We start from the raw sequence: 22241 nt of genomic DNA, 5'->3' as shown, positions 1-22241 counted from the left end.
TTTAACAGTTTGTGAAAGCTTTATTCATTTTAACTGCAGACTTTATTCAATATGTATCAGATTCTCGACCCACATTCACAAAATATTAAAAAAAGAAAAACAACGTTCTTTCTGGACATTACTAAAAAAAACTTAATGACAATATGCAGTGAGGGTTTTTATTAGTATCAAATTAAGTGTATTAAGAGACATTTCTTCCCGCTGAAATTGATACACTTGTGTTCACACTCAATACGCCAAGGCTGGAGATAAAGTAAATAGAAGCAAGAAATCAAAAATCACCAACAAGAGACAAGATCCTGATACAGCAGTGAAAAAAAGAAAAACAAAAAAGAAAGCCGTCAAGTCAACACTGCCAGATTCCAACATTACTACACAGAAAAGCAGAAATGAACCACCAACTGAGATGCTTGCATTTTCATGTTCACATACCAGGGCAGTGAATGCAACACACCTGGAGACGCCTGTTAACGGCGCCTCGTCAGAAGCAGAATCACAGTTTCACGCCACGGCAATGGCAGGAGCTCACATCACAAACAGAACTGTACTCACCAATATTGCGGGGAACGAATAGCATTCCCACCTAACCATGAACTGCTCTGCAAAGCACGGGGGAGTGGATGGAATCATAACATGGCAGACAGCTAGGACAGGTCAGCATTTTATCAAAATATGAAGGGAGTTTTAAAATGGTGGACATTTTTTAAATCATGAAGCAACAAGGAAACAATTATCTTCCTGCGGTAATATCCAAAAAAAAAAAGAAAAGGTAATCAAAGCCAATGTGGTCACATTAATGACTGTAGATCCATTTTCAAAAGGAAGCCATGTAGAAGGCAATTTCTTCCCCTTCATTAAAAAAATAAAATTAACACAACACATGCCACCTCTGAGGCCTATGGTGAGCCACTAATCAGTCTATTTGTACGTCACACGTGTCAATCAATCTCTGCCAGGTGAGGGGGAGTGGGATCTTGAGCGGGAGCGAGAAGGAGAGCGAGAGCGGGAGCGGGACAGCTTCTTGGGAGCGGGAGCAGGAGAACGGGAACGGGATCTGGAACGGGACTTGGAGCGAGACTTGGACCTTGAGGGGGACCTGCCGGCGGCCTTGCCCCCTCCGGACGTCCTCCTCTCTGGGGTGCGGCTGGCAGACCTGGAGCGGCTCCTGGAGCGGTGACGGCTGCGGGAGCGACTCTTAGAGCGGGAGTAGCTGCGGGAACGGGAACGGCTCTTGCTGTGACTGTTGGAAGAAAGAGGCATATTGTTTTAGATTTACATACTTTTGAATTATGACAATACTAGAGAAAGGAACATCAAACCGTTGCATTGGGATGAACAAGATTTGCCCACATGTCCCAAATTATGTTGGGCAATTTAAGAATTAAACAAGAGCAACATAGAAAGCACTTCATTAGGTCATGGTATTATAAAAAGACGACAAGAGTTGGATAGGAAGAGTTATACCACTCATGCTGGTATGCTGTTAGAAAGTTAAAAAATGAATAAAATAGTGCAGTGTGAAATTGATTTGCTCTTTCAATTCTTGGCAAATAAACAAATACTAAATATACCATCCTCCAGTTTACAACTGTATAATATTTTCAAAAAATTTCTTTTAAAAAGCCTCACCTTCTGCTGTCTTCAAAGATCTTCAGCTGGCGTCCATTCAGTTCGGTTCCGTCGAGCTTGGAGATGGCATTCTTCATGTCACTGCGAGATGCAAACTCAACCACACTAAAAAGGAAGCAAAAATATTCATTAAAACGGAACTCTAAAAGACGCAGACTTTGTGAGAGGTTGAAGAACAGAAGAGCAACTCACCCTTCGTTTTTGTTGGGCCTGTGAGCGTCCACAAAGGTAACTTCACCTGCTTTTCTCATCAGGTCTTTCAGGTCCTATAGCAAAGCATAACGTCAGATTAGTGACAAATAAACGAAACACGAGGAGCCAGTGAGAGCCGTTTGAAACCTGGAGGGAGAAAAGAGAGCAGGCAGCAAGACACCAGCACACACTCAAACTTGGGTTATCTATTGCTGTTGACTTTTGTCACTCTGTGATAAGCTCCCCTTTCAGTGGAGGGCAGGTAAACAAAGAGCCACTGACAATGCTCTGTGTGGACAAGTGTGGCCATTACTCAAACTGTTTTGAAAGTCCCATGAATTGGCTCCATGAATTCGCATTTTTTCCTAAAACTCGTCAGAAAAAGACAAATTCAACTCCATTATGAGACCGGTAAAACAGCAGTAAAGGTTTGAATTTATTATAAATTAAAACTTTGTTTTTGTTGATTTTGTGTCCGAGTATGTGAGATAGACCTATGTATTTATTGGTTGAATGAAAATATCACTATCGTTAAGGTCAAAAAACTGATCTAGAGTTTTTGTTCTAATGGCCCCTTAAAAAATATATATAAATAATATAATTAGTTTGGCTCGAAAAGTTGTTAAGTGTCTACATAAGACTGCACCCAAACTCTACACCCCTTCACCACCCGAGCTTAACAAACCCAATCACATGAGTTTTATGCTACTTACCGCTCCATACCCAGGAAGATATTAGCATAGAGCCACTTGTCCAAATAGCAAATGGGAACCAATGCAGTGTTAAGCCCTTGAGAAACGACCTCGGCCTTGACTCGGCATCCGGCCTCCACAAGTAAGGAACCACCAGACCAGACCAGACCAGAGAGCAGTAAGTAGGGGGAGGGGTGTGCGCCCAACTCAACACCCCCCCAGCTCCATCATCGGCAACAGAAAAAGACCCAAACGGGAGAGTGTAGGGACCGTGGATTTGAGGGGGGTTACAGCAGTCGGGGGTCGCCCGCCCACAGAACCTCCAGAATGTGGCTACGGACCTCCTAAGGCTACCGTATCCTGCGCTAGACCACTTTCACCCGGCCCAGCCAAGACTTTAGACCGGCGGCAACTGCGTGTAAGGAGAGGCACCAAATGGACACTATTCAGAAAAACAACCAGGAGAGGGCGCTACACACTTCTGACCTCCATGGAGGTTTTGCGCATTCATCTCTGATATAGAGGATACCATATCAGAGCAGCTGGTAAAAAAAAGAAAAAGAAACTACTTGTGTTTTCGGTTAGAATGCCCATCAACAGCAGTAACGTGCTTTTGTCTGAAAAAAAAATGTAGGTGAAGGGAACGTTAAAAAAAATTGAATACCACTGTGGGCTTTTTGTTGTGATTGGCCAATTGACTATATGGTTATGGTAATTTGATTAGAGAGATTGAAACCAACCCAATCAAATGAATGCTGCTGATTTATTAAAAAATAAAAAAGGTAAAACCTGATTACAGGGTGATGTATAATTTTGATTTAAAGCCTGTGTTGTAAGATACATAGGACAATGCAGTTATCCCTTACCTGCCAGCTAATCCGTGACGAGAGGTTCTCAACGATGAGTCTGTGTTCGGTTCTCACAGGAGGTCCATACCTGTCCGGTCAACAAAAAACAAAAACATAGAAAACCTTTAATACGGCATGTTCAGTGAAAAGACACAGACACATTCTCTTTTGAAGCTGTAAATGAATAAAAATCAAGATGGAAAGCTTTCAGTAGAAATTGTAGGCTGTAATAGTCACCTGAATACATAATCTCCAAGCACTGTTGTATTTACTACAGCGTAAGAGCTGTGTCAATATTTGAATAGGATTTAGAGGTGGAACACAAGGTTGACTTTAATGACTTTGTTTTACTAAATGCCGCCAATGAGGGGAAAGGCAAACATATTTATGTCCATGTGTTTTCTGCCACGTCAATGCAATTATATTTTGGATAAGTAGCCTTAGCCTAGCTGTCCATGTTCATAGGAAAGTATTTTACTATTGCACAAACAGATGAAATGAAAGTAGATAAGACTGACACACAGGATTTGTCAGCTGTTTAAATACTTAAACAATGAGCAACAATAATGGGGGGAAGAAAGCTATAATACTAGCTGTACTGTCCCGGGAACCTGAACTTTAACCAACTAGTAAGCTTTTTAACATTTTAAGCCAAGTGTACCTTGATCCAATGCTGCGAGATTGGCGATAACCGCCGCCGCCACCACCACCACCACCGTCTCTGCCACCGCCTCCGAAACGGCCTCCTCCCATTCCAGGAGCCCCACCTCGCCCTCTCCTGGAGCGAGCGTGCTCGATGGTGACCCTGAAAATAGAGAAAGAAAATGGTATTTTTTTTCTTGAATGGGCCTATGAATGTAAAAATGTAGGTTCTAGATTGTAGTCCATGGTGGATATACAGTCATGTCATTATATAGAATACTGCGTGGGTGAATTTATTGGATTAAACTTTATTATTAATCAATTTGAATGCTTAAGAAGATCGTTCTCAAGGAAAACCGCAGCATAATTGTAATGTATATGACTTTTATGAAATGTATTTTTTCCTCACAAAAAGGAAGAAGCTTGTAAGTAATTGTCATTTCTCCGAAAAAAGGGGTAAATGAGTAACTTTAAAGCAACCAAATGTATAGAGTAAAAAATATATGTAATCGTAAGATGAGCCTGGTCAGCCTTAGCCCACCCATGCTATGATGGTTGCGTAATGCTGCACTTCCCTTTTGATGCAGACTAGTCATTTAATCTGTCAGAATTTGTGAAGGATCTCAGAGTAAATTAAAGAGGTTTACCTTTCACTGCACAATTCTTTGCCATTCAGCTCGTACACTGCATCATCTGCATCTCTGTGGTCGTCAAACTCCTGATTAAAACAACAAAAGATTTGTTAATGGCAAAAACAGGATGGGACAGGAACGCATTCACACAAAGTAGTCTGCCACTTACCACAAAGCCAAAACCATTCTTCAAGTTTACTTCCCGAATCCGTCCATATCCCTTGAAAAACTTCTCCACGTCTCGCTCTCTGGCGTGCGGGCTCAAGCGGCCGATGAAGACTCGGCAACCACTCATCTCTTCTCTCTGTTGGGAAGACATAGTAATACCTTGAACCAGAGTGGGGGAAAAATTGGGGAGTTAAAGCAGAGTGATTTTTGAAGGTCAGAATGGTGATTTCGATTGCCCACTAGTTAATTGTTAACATTTGTATGTGTAGTCACATGCCAAGCTTAATGAGTAACATATATGTTACTCATTAGAAATAGAGTCAAGAGATAGACCAATAAAACATTTAGCATCTAGGATAATCTATTGAAACTATAATCACATTTTCAGATTGAAATTGGGTTGTAGTGAATTCTGACAAAGATGGGTGTGAAACTGAGCAAACAAAAGGCAATAAAGACACATAATCGAACCCCAGTCAAACCAGGTTTAGAAAATACCTTTACTTTTCGAACGGTCCGTTTTCATAGCAATTCCCCAAGATCTAAAATTAAATTAGTTATCCCTAATAATAACCATTCACACACTGCCAAACGTGTGTAGGTTGGTTCACCAAGCGAATATGCGATGTAATAAAAACCCCTTCAACCTAATTGAGGATTATTATAATGTTAAGGCTTTGTTGAAAAACATATTCTGGCTTTCTGCAGGTAAGTTAGTTTACAATAACCTGAATAAATTCAAACCCTTTTTAATAGATTAAGTTATTTAATTCCTTATTAGACTTTTTAAGAAGCAGCAGGAACGTTTAATTCCAACAAATGTAGCTCTATTTCAAGCTTCAGCAAAAGTCGCTTGAGGCCTACATGAGTTCATGAGCCCTCTACTACGAGGACACACGTCGACAACAATGCTGCAGGGATTAATGATATAAAATGATCAACTATTTACACATCAAGTGCATAAGACGTTACATTTAAGAATTGTAAGCTCTATCTGCCACGTTTAATCCTAATGTAGTTGAATATTATTCTGATTTAACAGGTCATTTTTAGCCGTTTCCATAAAAGCTGTAGCTCGCCTCGAGGTCGACAGTTAGCCATCAGTTAGCCACGGACGTTAGCTACAAAGACGGTTGTCTGTTTTCAAATAACAAACTCCAAAAGTAGTAATTTTAAGAAGCGTTAAGGTTAAAATGATTATTTGACTGCGATTGAGTCATATTCTCACCGAGTTTGTTTCGTCTGTCGTCCCTTGTTTCGATGTTTACGCCGCTGGTTCACTGCACTCGACCGAGGCAAAATGGCGAGTGAGTCCAAAGTGCGGGGAACAGGAAAGGTTTATGTTTTTAGGTTGCCAGCTTTGGGGGGGTTGGTCTTCAACGGCCGCAGTTAATACTAAACTTCATTACAACATCTCCACTTTGCCCCCTTTGCCCTTCAAACAAGTATTGTACCGGTTGTATTCACTTAACGCATTGACTTAACATCAACATTGCTATGTGAAATACACTAGCATATTTTTGATTATGAAGAAAATAAGCAGTGCTTTTTGGAATCCTAAAGGGGGGATTTAACACGGATTTGGCAACTCACTTCAGTTGCACAACCTGAACCTACTATCTATGACAGGGGTATTCAACTAAAATTCAAATAGGTCCAGTTAGAGAAAACGTCCTCAAGCAAAGGTCCGGAACATCATAATGTCTAACTTGCGTTATGATTCAGTGTGATATAGTGAAGTAGCCTAGTAGTTGTATCAACGTCTGCATGTAATTAACAACTGACTGTCAGATCAATATAGAAAGAACAATTCAAAAACATTTCAACAATATTTATTCTCACTTTTAAATAATTATAGATATATAATACTGAAGATATATGTATTATTTAAGTGACTCAACTGAAACTAATCTCTTCATAGAGAAGGGCTGCATTTAAAAATAAAATGGTGAAAATAAATATAATAATAATAATAATCTTAAAATAAAGATAAAATATATAATTCATTTTTGAAAAATTAAATAATTTTGAGAAATATTTTCAATGTATCATTTCTAAACTTCACTATACCTGCTATGTTTGTTTAACATAGTAATCTCCCACTTTGTCTAATACTGGATTTTTATTTTGCAATTTTGAAAAGCTCTGAAAAAGTGACATGTCAGAAACTAAACCCCTGTAGGGGGTCTGGGGGTTTCCCCCCCAGTAATTTTTTTTTGTGTTTTTAGAATGTAATCGGAGCATTCTGGTGCATTCCGGGGAAAATAATAAAAGAAAAGGTCAACATTTAATATAGTTAAGATGAATAGAAAAATTAACAAAACAACATAACTTGCTAGCAGCCAGATAACTGGACTGAGGGATGGGATGGATGACCACTAGCTTTCGCTAATGTTAGTGGGGGCTACTGCCAAATGTTTTGCTAAAAAATTAACCTGTATTTATAAATTCTGCCATTACTAAGAATATGTAAAACTTAAAATGTAGATAATTGAAACTACATACAATTTTTTTTTTTTAAATAATGTTTTTCCTGTTGCTGTTGTGGGCAGTAGATGCAGTGCTGCTGGCGATTGGTGATTATGTCAATCTTATGTCTGTGTCATTCACACATAGGTCTACATCAGGGTAATAGAGAGTCCACATGATTGCACCTTGACCGGTTTTCACCAGTCTTACAAAAGGGGAAAAAACCATAGATAGTAAATAATAGGAAAAAACTCAGCTGTTGATCGCTCGTTAACTCGCTCGCGACACACGGAGCCGGTGAGCGAGCGGGCGAGCGAGAGAGAAAGCTGTCTCTCACTCTCCTCCCGCTGTCTTTCTCACTCTAATCTGATTTATTTCGCTGAAATTCTCGTAATTCTTGCACTTCTCTCTGTCATCTCTCGCATGATAGCTCACTGTCTCTGTCTGTGAGCCAGCCTGAGCCGGGAATGCACAGATTCGATTGGCTACCTGAGTAGCAGGAGGCGGGATGGCTTAACTCGAAAGCATTTCCTGATTCGCTAAACCAGTACCGTAAAGTCTAGAAAAGCTGCGCCGGTCAAAATAGAAGCGCCCCGTCAAAATTTTAAATACTTAAATAATTGATTGACTACAGGTCCGGGTCCGTATAGGACGGCGTCTGGGTCCGGACCCGGACCGCGGTCCGCCTGTTAGTGACCCCCGATCTATGTGCACAACCCTGTTTACTACTATCGTTGCATAGAGTGATTTTTCTTAAAAACTGTTCAGTTTCATTATGATTATCTCTCTTTCCCTTGTATGTTCTACTTTATATTCGTAACATGATAATGTATGCGCTTCTTTCTGTCAATATGCAAATTAATGTGATGATGGTTGTTTTATCAACCCAATGTAATTTTCTCTTATTTTTTTCAGTCTAAATTATTGAGAATTTTTAAAATGTACAAATTACGATTGCTACCAAAACTAAGCCTATATGTAGATAGCTTGTAGGCAGACACTGATACTGATGTTTGAGATTTAAAAAATCAGATGATGATAGAAAACAATGGTACATAAATCGGCCTACATAAGGCTACATGACACAAATAACATCTCTGATAAGGATCCAGTAAATTAGACTTTTGATGAAAATATGTACAAAGCTAAACATTTTAGAGAAAATAACTTTTCAGTAGTGTTTCTGTTTCTGCTGGACAAAAGACGCAACACATTTAATTGTTATTCAGTTTCTTTATTCTAGCACTATATCATCATTCTTGAAATTGTCTTGGGTTACCAGGAAAATGGGAGAAACAAGGCTGAGGTTCACACAGTACGATAGAAAAAAATACCTGTTAGGTCTGCTCTGTAGAAAGTGTTAAAGCATGTAACACTGATCATTGTGCAACGCCTGTCAACTTAAATACATAACAAAAAACCTGAAAAAAATACACTTGGTGAAATGTAAGACTGTGTCAAAAATAAATATGAATATAGCTTATTTAAGAACCTGAAGAAGTGGTGAATTTGCACTTTCAACCCCATTTATGGAGGTGTTTAACAGGAATAGTTGATTTATTAATTTGATTGGGCTATGTGACACTTTCCTTCCTGAGAAAGGGCAGCTGTCCATGTACAGTGTACACATCACGGGATGGGGAAAGATTAAAATCACACAAATTATTAATAATGATATACATTTTATTTATATAGCACTTTTCAAGTGTACGCACAAAGTGCATTAAAATGAGTAAACCCAACAAGGAGCCGATGTTTTTCATCATAATTAGAATCACCGATCTCAGAATCAGAGGAGACAGATAGTCATTAATGGGGTTGTTTACCAGCATGAATGCTAAAACGACAATGATTACAAATAACTTTATGACATCATATTTTACCTTTATGAGAATCTGATCTTCTCGCTGCCACAAACACAACCTCAAAAGAACGAGCACCTGCTTGTTTACTGTCAATAAAAAGCATTGTATCTGTCAACACGCCAAAGTTCACAGTTGAAATTAAACAAAGAGAAAAATACGGTCTTAAAGGGATAGTTTGACATTTTTATAAAAATACACATCAGCTTTCTCACTGAGGGTGAGATGAGAAGATTGGTAAAACTTGTGCCCGTGAATATGAAGATTCTGAGACTGTTATCAATCCTCTCATCTAGTTCAGCAAGAAAGCTTATACGTGTATTTCCCAAAACATTACAATCAATATAAGGTCTAATGCAATTTAGCCTATGCGTACAATACTGTTTTTCTACCTTTCTTGTTTCATGGCAGCTCAATCTTTATTGGTTTCATGGTGGAGCAAAAGACCAGTATCGCCAGGAAAACTTTATGGTCTATAAATGTTCATTTCTAGCCCTGGCAGTTATCACACCGTTATAATATAAAGACTGGTTGGGTAGAAAAGTGTAAATATTTGCACTTAGTCAGAAAGTCAGTAGTGTAGCAGCTTGACTTTCCTTTGTGTCTCTGGGATGTTTCACAGATAGTGACTGGGCTGCCCCAGGCTGTATAAACAGCAACTACTGTATTCAAACTGAATAGTGTTTGCCCTTGATTGTTTACAATAGTCTAGGAACAGGTTTTGCTGGTGGCTTTGAGTGCCAGTTTAATGTCAACAACAAGTCCCGGGTTAGATCATTTCTTTTACAAAGAGAAAAGGAGAGGAAATACTTGATGACATGATCAAAACTGTGGTTTGTCAAATTCTTTCAACATGCTATATAATATATTAAAACTGATCTCCAGTGCAACCAAATCCTTGTTAACCCAGTTTAACCCTCTATAATGGCCAATGTTAACTACTTAAGTTCCACATAACGAAAGCAGAGTCAACGACATCAACTGAAGGCCACATAGAGGTTATTGTTGGACGAGAATGTGTTGAAAATTGAGCTTGGTTAGCAGTTTTTCCTGTTAATGTCGTGATAAGTAGCCTCAGGTTTCTAGTTATTCTACAAAAGCAGCTCTGAAGGCAGGGCAGGGAACAAGGCTGACAAAGGTTTAAAAGTCCATGGAAAAGACTAAGAACAATGTACTACAAACGTCAGATGTACAAGTGGTTGTTGTCGAGTCGGAGCCCCGTTTTTGGCGCTGAAAGTTTGTATAGGGTCTCTGTGGGTCTGAAGTCTCTGACAGTAGCCCCATCTATTGAGAGGGAACCATTCTTTCCCATTTATTTTTCCTGCCTCTTTGCACAGAGGACAAAAAGTACGAACAGTATACTGAGGTCAGGCGGTTGTTGTTCAAGCCTATATAATGCCACTTGAGCCACCAGCCGAGGTGGCAGGAAGGTCCCGAGGTCAGCGTATATTTGAATGTTTCTCACACCCTGGTATGGCGACAGCTGTGGGAGGAGCCTGTGGCGGCCCCTCCGGAGGGCGACGGAGGGTCATCGTCACTGGAGCCGTGGTGCTCCTCTTTGTGGAGGCTGATGTGGGTCTGCAGCGCGGCCGGGGTCAGCCACTCCTTAGGCAGGCAGCTCTGCAGGAAGGGGATGCACGAGCTGAAGTACGCCAGTCTGTTCACCCAGCGAGGGGTTTCCCGCCCGCACAGCAACTGGAAGAAAAATAGTATACACGATATCATCATTTGGGATTTGGCGAAACTTATTTTGTTATTGTTTAATTTTCTATATATGTGTGTGAGACCTTTTAAAAATTCAATTTGATGAGACGGAAACAGCAAATTAAACCTGAAGATGTGATACGTTTTGTGGATCTTTGAAAAAAATGTTTCCATGTATGGATACATGTATTTTTATTCAAGCATATAACAATGGACAATTCCAGCGATTTGGTTTGTAGTTAACGGTCTCACATGAACCAGATTATTAGGGCTGCAACTAACGATTATTTTGATAATCGATTAATCTGTTGATTATTTTCTCGATTAATCGATTATTAATCGATTAGTTTTTTGGTCCGTAAAATGTCAGAAAATGGTGAAAATTTTTCCAAAGCCCATGTTGACGTCCTCAAATGTATTGTTATGTCCAAAACACACAGATATTTCAGTTTACTGTCATAATAGGATTAAAGAAACCAGAAAATATTCACATTTGAGAAGCTGAAATCAGAGAATTTGGATTTTTTTTATTAAAAAATTACTCAAAACGATTAATCGATTATCAAAATAGTTGGCGATTATTTCAATAATCGATTAATAATCGATTATTCGATTAATCGTTGCAGCTCTACAGATTATAGAGACATTTTAGTCTGGAACAAAGTGGTGAACCAAGATTTCCAACCAGGTGGCATGGCTTAAGCATTTGGGAGTAAAAAACAAAGTCAAACCGACCTCAGACAGCGAGGAGGAGAAGTGGTTGCAGTTCTTGTGCATTAGATGGTAGGCGTTGCCTTTGAACTCTCTGCCGAGCTCCTCCATGATTTTATCCATGTCCTCCTCTGCGAAGTCAGTGGTGCCCAAAACAATGGCCTCCCTGAAAGGTGGGGCAAAAAAGATGTAAGAGGACACTTATCTCACACTTAACATTGGCATTAACGACATCACAAAGTGCTGTACGCTTAACACGGAGCCCCACCCACTTGAATTTGAATGTCTCTCCCAGTTCTGTGGCGTTTCCTGGGTTGATTTCAAAGATGCCACTGAATGGGTATGGATGACCCCCATATGCAAATTCTGTGCGGCCAAAAATGGAAAGACACAGATTAACTCCTTGAGTGGGAGAGCTAAAGAAAATGGGCAATTACTCACTGACATGCCGTGATTAAATCATCACAAGTCTCTCCGCCCTGTATTTACAGCATTATGGAAAACACTAGGGTCACGGAATATTAGTAAGACAGCCTTAAAGCTCCTCAATTAAATTTGAATTAATTTGAATATATTTCTACAATATAAAAACAAAGTCAAAGTGCTGTTTCAGCTGCTAATATGTTTAAAGTTATTCTATTTATAATAAGTATGAGGAATTGATAATATGACTCATACTTTCGGGGATTTCACTATTGCCATAAGAAAACCAGTGATATTTATCATGCAACACTTGCAGCACTTTTTCTAAAAAAAAACAGGTACATTTGTGGTGCCTGGTCTCACTTAATGCCCAAATACAGTTCAAACAATGATACAACATACAGTAGATGCAGCGTTCGATGTATGCTATGACTTCTATTTTGCATTTAAAGTTATCAAAACATTGGGAATGGGATTTTTTTTTTTTTTTACAAGACAGTCAATTCAATACAGTTAGATTCACGGAAGCCATTGTGCAAAAAATATGCTGCCTGCAAGCACAAAATGACAGGAAGAAAATCCATAAAAAGAAGTGATTTCCTTCCGCTGGAGTAAAGGACTGTATTTATACCGTCATCATATTTCACAGTGCAAAGAGACACTCATGTTTCTGGCTGCAAGGCCCATAATGGAATTCCCACTGAGCGATCACGTTTCACGTTTCACGCTGGTTTCGGCCTCTCTCTCAAACACACACACACACACACACACACACACACACACACACACACACAGTGAGACAGTTGTGAAATGGTGTCATGTTATTATGAAACACAATTCCATATTCCATTTTTTAAAACAATAATTGAACTGTGTTTTGCCAAAGCGGCCTAACACAAATCTCAAGACAGGCTGACGTGATTCTGCTGCTGTGATAAACAGTAATGGGATTTTTCAGTTATAGAGGAACGGGTAAGGACCGTTTGTTACTGTACCTCGGCCATAAATCTCAATGCCTGAGTGGAAGACTCCAATACCCAGATTGGAGGTGTACTCGTTTATCCAGTACTGCAGAAGAAGAGAGAGAGAGAGAGAGAGATTTAAGCAGAGAGCTTCAGTCAGGATCAATAACAAGAGTTATTTTGTCTTGTATTGGAAAAGACACAATGCAGCAGCTCTACAGAAAACACAGTGAAACCGCAGCTGTATTCTCCGTCTGACAGAAACACTACTAACACTGGAGAGATGCTGATAGACACATTTTTCGGAGAAGTTCCCACCAGTTTACATCATATTGTATACATAAACACATCAGGATATTTTGAATAAATTAACTAAGTTAAAGGAATGGTTTGACATTTTGGGAATTACACTCATTGTTTCCCTAGAGTACAGATACCACGTTTGGTATGAATTACTTTATATCTGAATTTAATTAGTTGAAGATGGTAGTGTGTTCCAGAGTTGGCAGCCCCCTCATGGAGATACAGACACTCTTTATGTAATTGATTGTATTATGTTGTTTTTAAGGTGGTATTTTTATTAGCATTTTTAATTTAATTAATTTTGTTAAAAGGAGTGATTTATTACATGGGTAGATATACAGTAAAATTAGTACTATATACAGTAATAATTAGTTATGCCCTTCTACGCTCCACTGCAGACAACCATGAGATCATACTGTATATGCCAGGGGACCACAGCTCTCCAATAGCCCTACACTGACACTCCTAGGTCCCCCAGGGGAAACCTGCTAAGAGCCATCCACGCCGCCCCATCTGTCCCCCTATTAATAATAGAACACGTTTCCTGACTCAGCCTGATGAAATAAAAAACATATACATCATTTTCTTTTGTGTCTACAGAGTCATCCCATGTGCCTGTCAGTGACTTCTGCCCTTTTTGCCAATTTCACACTAAGAAGACAGACATATTTTTAAACCAGAGGCCTTTAGCTTACAGGAAGGAAACAATCTACAAGGACAAACTCTTCTAGCAAAGTATAAACACCATTGTGACAAGCTGACCCATCACATGATAAAGACTTTCTTCCCCTGCAGCAAATAAACAAGTGAGTACTGGTGGCAACATGAGCAGAGCTTCTTCAGTCACCGTCTTGCTGATATTAATCATCATACGTCTCTGATGAGGAGACTACCATCAAGCCACCGCTATTAATTCCCCCACTATCCAAGCAATACACTTATAAAACTCTTTTTTTTTGCCACTGTTATAAACATTTTGAATAAAGGGTATGGATCCACACACCCACATAAACACTATACCACACGTAAACACACTGGACACAGTGTATTGTCATTTTTGACCTGTGTAAATTATTGTATTTGTATACGTTTTTTTTATTCTGTTTTAAGGCACACATGTTGTTTGTTTATTTTCAGAGATTTTGTATTGCAAAGTATATGTTGTACAATGAGTGCACGTCTAACGAATGATTTTCTGTCACGGCAGACAATAAAGTTTTTCCGAATCTGAACTCTTGTTATTGGTGAAATCATGTTGCATCATGCGAATGTTGCTGCAATGCTCCATGCTCTTTCCCCTACAAGTCTCCTCCTGCCTATGAACAGTTTATATGCAGACACAGCATGCATCACTGCACACATCTTGAGATCACATTGATTTTACATTAAATATCATTTATTGTCATCATCGTCAGTCACTGTCAGTTGCCGCCCTGCCTTGTCATGATGTTAAATTCTCAGTCAAAAGTATTTAGAGCTGACTGTGGACTGTCAGTGCCCTCGTGATCACTCTCTCTCCCTTTGTGTGACCTGTTAAGTCCCAGCACGATGCAGCAGCCACTATGGAATTAAATCAGCTGTTTGAGCAGCTGTCACTTCTGGCCCCATATGAGCTTCTCATCTGTGTGACGGCCTGAAGACACCCACTGAGAGCTGAGAGGCCAAAAACTGCACCTGGCTTTGAGTTTCACTGTGTAACTATACATTTATGTTCAATCACAGTCTCCTCTTTTATATAAGATTTGGGGTATTTTAACCTTTTATTGATAGTTGAGAGAGAGGGAGAGAGAGAGAGAGAGAGAGAGAGAGAGAGAGTAAAGAGTGAAAATGGGGAGAGAGAGGGGGATGACATGCAGCAAAGGTCCACGGGTCGGATTAGAACCCGCGACCACTGCGGAGATATATGTTACACACTCTACCCACCCGCCATGGGGCGCTCAATAACAGTCTCATCTTTGTCAAGATGCTTTTCGATATACATGCAGTGTTAATTTTACTTTTGTGTAATTTCTCAAAACTAATGATTTTTTTAGTTTGAATAACCTTTATAAATAGTTTAAGACCCAGTTATTATTAGTGATCTTTACATGTGTATAAGTGTATAAGGAACATGTGTGTAATTTAATTAAAGATGTTTTCAGGTATGTTATATGATTCATCGACTGTTTATTATCGATAGACTTAAATGTAGAATTACGATTGTTGATAAATATATAAGACCAAACATATATCCATTCACAACTAACCTAGAATGATATTTAAACAATCTAATGAATGTTTGCACTGCTTCAATAGGGCAGGTTAAGGTAAAGTCTTGTTAGCATGGATGCACTCAACAATATTAGAAATGTCTTGCTGTTAATGAAGTAATTCTGTTGCTTTTTACAGCAACATCTTGCATAATATTCACAATGCAGGCTGTTGAGCAGTACAGTGTGTGAGAACAGACAGGCAGTGGGTGGGCAAATGAATGAATGAACTGCCTTGTCCTGTACTGCTTTGTGTGGGGGTTTATGTGAGTGCGTTAACGTTTTGTTTTTGTTTGCGTGTGTGTGTGCATCATGTCATGTGAACAGTAGACACAGTGACAGAGGTCAGAGGGTTGAGGGACGACTTTGTTTCAGAGACCTCCAGTTGGCATATGAGGATATTTTTTGCTTTAATTTCTATCTGTTTAGGTTTCACTTAGTTTTCACAATGGCTGAATTAGTAGATTTGGCTTCATAGCACAATGTCTGCAGTGTATGATAAGGCTGTATACTGGGGCATCTATACACAGGCTACCGCCACTTCATCAATCTTTTAATATGAGCGTCAGAGTGCTCAGCAAATTCCATTGAAAGTTATTTTAATTTTAAACTGTCAGTTTTATTTGAAGCAACAAAATAACATTTGTCAACATTGTGAAATTATTAAGGCCACCCTCAAGCTTGGATTTATATAAACTGACGTTTGCTGCCTGTTTTTGTTCATGTAATATGCATTTCAAATTGACTTCAACCGGACTCTTTCCAACATTGAAATAGCTGAGAAAGTGCACATGTTAACAGGTGTGGAGCATGGTGTGGAGGTGGGCCTGCTATTTCTGGTGGTGCATTCACTTTCCTCTGCTGGTGTCGGATTACAAATACCCGTGCTCAAGGAACAGACAACAACAAAGAGCATTCAAGTCTGAAAAAGTAGTTTAAAAAGTGTAGCTCTGTTGAGATGAGCAATGGCGCCACTTACCATATCATACACGTTAAGGATGACAGGTTCATTGGCCATGGTTTAAACCTGAGATGGAAAGGCAAACGTCCCCACCCTCCACGTTGTATGGTTGTCAGGACCTCCACACTTCCCCCACCGAAGTCACTGTAGGGCCACGCGGCGAACAGCAGAGCGATTACTGCATGGACACAGCTGGCTGGAGAGGCGACGAAAGCCGGGGAAATAGAGGGGCAACTGAGGGGCTTGGTTAGATGTCACAGAGCCATTATCGCAAGTAAAGTCAGGAAAGCATGAACTGGGCCCATTTCACGGCTCCAGGAATGTCCAATGTTAGGGGGATATCGATGCAGGTGAAGCAAATGTGCTAAAGGAAAGCAGCAACAACAACAGCTCAAAATGTCACATCAGACGCTTTAGAGGTGATAACCATGGTGATAACATGATCCAGTGGGGACGTAAATGGCCTACAAGTGTTGAAATTTGAAGCAGGCGTCCTCCTATCATCATAGGCACAGATGGCGACAGCTAGGGCGGACCGACGGATGCGGAATGCGGGTCATCATACTCACACGGAGGATGCTGAAGTGCACTCAAGAGCCATGGTGGTTTAGTTGTTACAGCTGCTGTTGGTAGTGACGGAGGAGGGAGGGATGGAGAGTGGGGAATATAGTTCAGCAGCAGCAGCATCCCCGGCCGGTCCCGCTCCTACCGCTGGCCCGCATCCAGCATCCTCTTGGTCGGGAAGAATTCGTGAGGCTAGTCGGCGAAAACACCCACGGCATGACTCTGTTTAACAAGAACAAGAACCCAATCCCCTCGACCGCCCCTAGAAAAAAAGGTTTTAAATGTAGGCTATTTCAGAGGCTACAGACATGAGCCGTATGGTGATGTTGCTGTGAGCCAGTCTCTCTCTCTCTCGGGTAGCGATTGATTACATCATTTCTGACTCCTAGGCAACATCCTCCAACGGCTGAGCTGAGCGCGAACTGATGCTGCCTGGTGGGTGTATGGGAACGCATTTTTATTTACTTATGCTGCTTCTATGAACAGGCATGGCCTGCAGCTATTAGCCAAATATGCAAAATATCACATCATTTCACCTTAGGGCTTTAAAAAAATGTTTCACGTCAAAAAGTGCATGTTGGAGCGGCTACCCTCCGCTCAGTTGGTCGCAATACTTTAGTGAAAATTGTTTAAAATAATTCATGGAATGATACTTCAACAGGTTTTATGATTTAAAAAAAGGCCAGCAAAAAAATAATCAAATTAAAATAATGCTATATTTTTACACCATCATGATTATGTTTTGTCGTTCAGTAGGCTAATCTATCATCAATTCAATTGTAGTAGCTCATGCTATTTATTAAAGTAGGCTAATGACTGAACACATCTATAGCCAACAGTCTATGCACCCAGATTTTCTCACCTGAGCCACAGGACAGTGTCAAATTTTATTTTGAAGTTCTAGCCTACTAATAACATGCGTTAGGCCTACTTTGCTATCTTCCTCTTAACGTTAGAGATTTTTTAGTTTCAGGATAGTACAATAAACAAAACACACATTTTATATATCAAGGTAGCCAGATCGAGGTATATTAAATTGTATTTTATTTAACAGTCTCATAACTACAGTTTAATGTTAAATATCATGTATTTGCTGCTATTTAACAAAAAAAGAAAGAAGGAAAAAGCCAGGTGAATTCAACATGAATTTTATTACAGTAGGTGTTTGGATGTAAAACACACAGTATTTGCATAATTTATTAGTGCTTCTGATCGACTTTTTTTCTGGCATACTGCACGTATTCACAGTCCCACTCAGCAGAGCGACACGAAATGTATTTACAGACAACATACAGTCAGAGACAACTGAATGATAGATGCGCTGCACACTGACACGTGGGCAAATACACCCAGCACACACAATTCACTTATTCATCTGCTCTATGGCCGTTACTGGAGGAGCTCCATGATTTTAGCTAGTGCAAAAATAACCCCAAACATTTAAAGTTGTTTACAGCAAGTGATACATTTTCAGTAATAAGCCGTTGGTCCTTCATACAAATGAACAACTCGTGTCCCTACGTTACAACATGCTCCAAATTTCATAAGTTATCCCGAAGGACGAATCACTCAGCAGAAGTTGCGATGTGATTACAGGCACTGGCCTTGAAGCAAAATTAGGAGAACTTTTGAAATAAATGTGACGCACAACATTTACATGGCAGGGTCCCTCAGAGTCTTGGGCTGGGGAGAAACCAGCTGCACGCACCACATAAGATATATAGATATGTTCAAGGAAGGATTTTTTTGTAAGATATATTTAATGGCTCACCCTGAGTGACAATTTACATAAGCTCTTTAAACTATTGTGTAATGCACTTTGAGTCTATTTTTCTTTAAAGGAAACGTCTGGTAATCTATATTTATATACAACCAACAATGAATTGATTTGACTTACAAGTGTTATCCGATAAATATATTTCTCTGTGCCACAGAGCTCCATTGTGGTCCAAAAACGATTGAAAACATATTAACGAGCTACATATTGCACCTGGAGACAATTTTTTAAAATTAAACTATCTGTTTGCAACGTGTTTTTAAAGATATTTGTGTCAAACATAGGGATATGTAGTTCAGGGCGACAGAGAGGTGGATGAAAATATTGAGAAAAAGACTGACTCATTGTTGGTTTTGGGGCTTCTCTCCGGATTTGTCGACAGCTAGAAAATACAGATTATTATTTAGTTTAATGGAAGTGGAGTGGGTTGATTTTCATTTTTATCATGATAAGGAGGAGCAACAAGAACCACATTACTTGGAATACAAAAGAAAAGGCACTCTTAAGTCCATTAGGTAATTTGTCACAATACACTACTTTTTTAATTTGAAGCAACACAGCAGGATGCCACTCCAGTGCAAAAATGAAAATTAAACCCAGTCGCATGAATATTTTATCGCAAACTGACAAACTGAAAGTACAGTGGGTTCCCTCTCAGACAGATCTGCCATTCAGTGAGTGATGGAGGTACAGAGGGGCCCATGGGCAAGTGAACACAACGCTGTCTTTCAGTTTGTAAATGGACCCTAAGGGAAGCTTGTGTCAGTCTGACTTTACCCCATATATTTAATAGTTTTTCTGCGTACGACGTCTGTGCACGGGCAGCCGTTTGCTTCTGCCTAAGCCTCGGCCCAGCAGCAGGAATGTAAAGTGTACATTCTTTATAAAGGGTGTCAAGAAGCTACCAGTAATCATATAATGCACATGTGACGTGAAGAAACTCATCAGTGACACCGGACACCTACTAATAAAAATATAACAACGACAACGTCTACCTTCTTGAGTTTCACTTCTTTGGCCTTTAGCAAAGTTTTTTGATCTTAAAAAAAAACAAAAAAAACACAATAGACGTTGGCTTGGTTAAAATGGCCTCCGATTGTGCCGCATGTATATATAACCAGCGATGGCCGCAGCTCCCACCAAAACCGTCATTATTGTCAGAAAGGACACAGGAGATTCCTCCTTGGGTGTTGAGCCCAAGGGTCCCTTCATGTGACGGGGCTGCAAGAAGACACAGATATAAAAACACGAGGAAATGATTATGTTTAATCTCCATATGTGTTATAGATGTTGCATGTGGTTGTGCTTCTTTTATGTTCTAACGAACCAAAGATAATTGTCCAAATTAGTATTAAGTTAAAATAAAGTAAAACTTTTTTTTTTAAATACTGCCATTAAAATAAATATAAAGCACATAATGAATTAACCACTCAATCATTTGACCTGCAGGAAGAGGTCATTTTTTCAGGCATCACACCGCTCACCCTTTTCATGACGCTGAGCTCCACGTCCTCCCCGGCCGTCCTGAACAGATCCACCACAGCTCTGTGTGTCAGGCCCTCCAGCACGTTCCCATTGATCTACACAAACAACCACAAACAAGAACCAACTATGTCAGTAAAAGCTGCAGTAAATAATTAGTTGTCCAACTTCATACATCCCCCACATTACAGTATTTAATTCCATTATGCAATATGTTATTCTGCATTCTATTTGATGTTTTTTTTTACTTCATACATCACATGTTTTGCAGTACCATGTCTCTTTGTACTGTTGTCTTTTTTTATGCCTCTTTTTTTTTGGATATTTCATTGTTGGAGGGAGAAGGAGATTCAAGAATTTTATTACCACCAACCACTGCTAGCTCCTACAGAATTAGCCCATATAATATTTGAATACTTATTTCACTTTGATGAAAAATTCAAATTGACAATCTTCACAAGGTAAAAGCTTGAACAAGGGATTGATGAGTGGACTACTTAATAGTTGGCAGTTTCAGTTCGACATTAAGTTGAATATCACTGTTAAACTCTATGTGCAAATATCACTTTCCATTTCACTGTTCTACTGTCTGTTGGTTCACGTATACTCTTGTAAATCTGCTACTGACTTTTAATTCTTTAAATACATTGTTACTGACTTCGTTCACTATTTTACTTAGCATTTATTTACTATGCATTTTACTCACACTGTCACAATGTAAATTTCCCTTCTGAGTGATGGATATAAAAGTAATTTCTTATCTTATCTTCTTAAATAAATATTGGTTTTATTCAGGGTCATAAACCAAATAGTATCAAGAGCAATTAAAAAGTTTGCACAAAATTCTTGCCAGTTGTTATAGCGATGACATACACAATTACATCATAAAAGGCACCCTCCTCTACATCCTTTCACCCTTAATACTACTCAGCATTTCTCACCGCCAGGATCTTGTCCCCCTCTTGAAGTCTTCCGTCAATAGCTGCAGCGCCATCCTCTTTGATTTTGGACACGTATATACCGCTGTCATTCACAACATACTGCTGGTCCGTGCCGCCAACTATATTGAATCCCAAACCTTCAAAAGAAAAAAGAAAGAATGGCATGAGATAGAGGTTTTAAGTCAACAGCAAATTATGATATTTTAGAAGAAATACACTGAATTACAAGGGTGTAGAGAATGGGTGTGATAAGAGCATTACAATTTGAAAAAATAATGGGACAAAAAGAAATCCAATATGTCCAACTATTTTGTTTACCCGGGCAAAAGTTGCTGATTCAGTCATTACAATTTATCAATGGATCAAAGTCCTACAACATGACTCACTTCTGTAAAGTGTATTCAGAGAAGCACCAGTTCTTCCAATGTTAACCTTAAACATGCTGAGTGTAAACCAGACGCATATGTTATGTAAAGCTAAATAAACCTCCCTAACTAACAGTCCAGAGCCCAGGCTGCCTGTCACTGTCTGACAGGCCGAGCAGTCACGTTACTTTTTAAGATTTGAACAGCATCAAAGTTTCTAATAAAACATTTGTTGAGTGAATTAAATTGGATTTTTAGAGGACAGCCCTGCTTCCTATACGTGTACTTCACTATAGTACATGTCGGGGGGAGGTTTTGTTACTTTTTTGACTAGCAAATTAGCCATTAGCTCCAGAAAGAAACGCCAGTAGCTGTTAGCCACATGCTACGTGGAGAGTTATACCCGGTCCACTCACCTGCAGGTCCCCGCTTTAGGCTTATGTCCACGGCGTCGTGCGAGGAGGGTAGAGAGCCATTCATTTTGAAAAGACAGCGTAAATCTTCTCCGGGGAAAATAAATGGGGGTTAAGGGGGAGAAACTATTAATCCGAAGGTGAAATCATTGAGGACTTTCGATTTAGCTTCCTTCGACTCTTCTTGATAGTGAATGGGTCCTTCTAGGTTGTGCTGCCCCCTAACGGGATGAGACGGAACAGCAGGCCGAC

The 22241-nt window shown here is 39.6% G+C and overlaps 2 protein-coding genes across 3 annotated transcripts; both read right to left on the bottom strand.

Moving 5' to 3' along the window:
• Positions 1-6126, bottom strand: srsf5a (serine and arginine rich splicing factor 5a). 2 transcript variants are annotated; one of them, XM_080043040.1, is made up of 8 exons: positions 6032-6126; positions 4805-4939; positions 4651-4721; positions 4024-4166; positions 3380-3459; positions 1822-1895; positions 1630-1734; positions 1-1240 (listed from the first exon to the last, which is right to left on the bottom strand). In XM_080043040.1, exons 2-8 carry the CDS (start codon positions 4928-4930, stop codon positions 943-945), a joined length of 897 nt encoding a protein of 298 aa, XP_079899166.1. In that variant the 5' UTR covers positions 4931-4939; positions 6032-6126; the 3' UTR covers positions 1-942. The 2 variants fall into 2 exon arrangements, with proteins under 2 accessions (XP_079899166.1, XP_079899165.1); XM_080043039.1 differs by having other exon boundaries at positions 4805-4962; positions 6032-6111.
• A 4469-nt stretch (positions 6127-10595) lies between these two features.
• LOC307262235 (deubiquitinase DESI2-like) lies at positions 10596-22174 on the bottom strand (the record flags this gene model as incomplete). Its single annotated transcript, XM_080043041.1, has 7 exons — positions 21993-22174; positions 21212-21348; positions 20273-20368; positions 12968-13040; positions 11822-11915; positions 11574-11715; positions 10596-10829 (listed from the first exon to the last, which is right to left on the bottom strand). The coding sequence occupies exons 1-7, from the start codon at positions 22054-22056 to the stop codon at positions 10596-10598; spliced, it is 840 nt and encodes a 279-aa protein (XP_079899167.1). The 5' UTR covers positions 22057-22174.
• Positions 22175-22241: the final 67 nt, after the last annotated feature.

The sequence above is a fragment of the Ammodytes marinus genome (genome assembly GCF_949987685.1).
Source record: "Ammodytes marinus genome assembly, chromosome: 15".
Lineage (NCBI taxonomy): Eukaryota > Metazoa > Chordata > Actinopteri > Uranoscopiformes > Ammodytidae > Ammodytes > Ammodytes marinus.
Note: the sequence above shows the minus strand (reverse complement) of the source record. Positions and strands in the feature narration are given on the sequence as shown.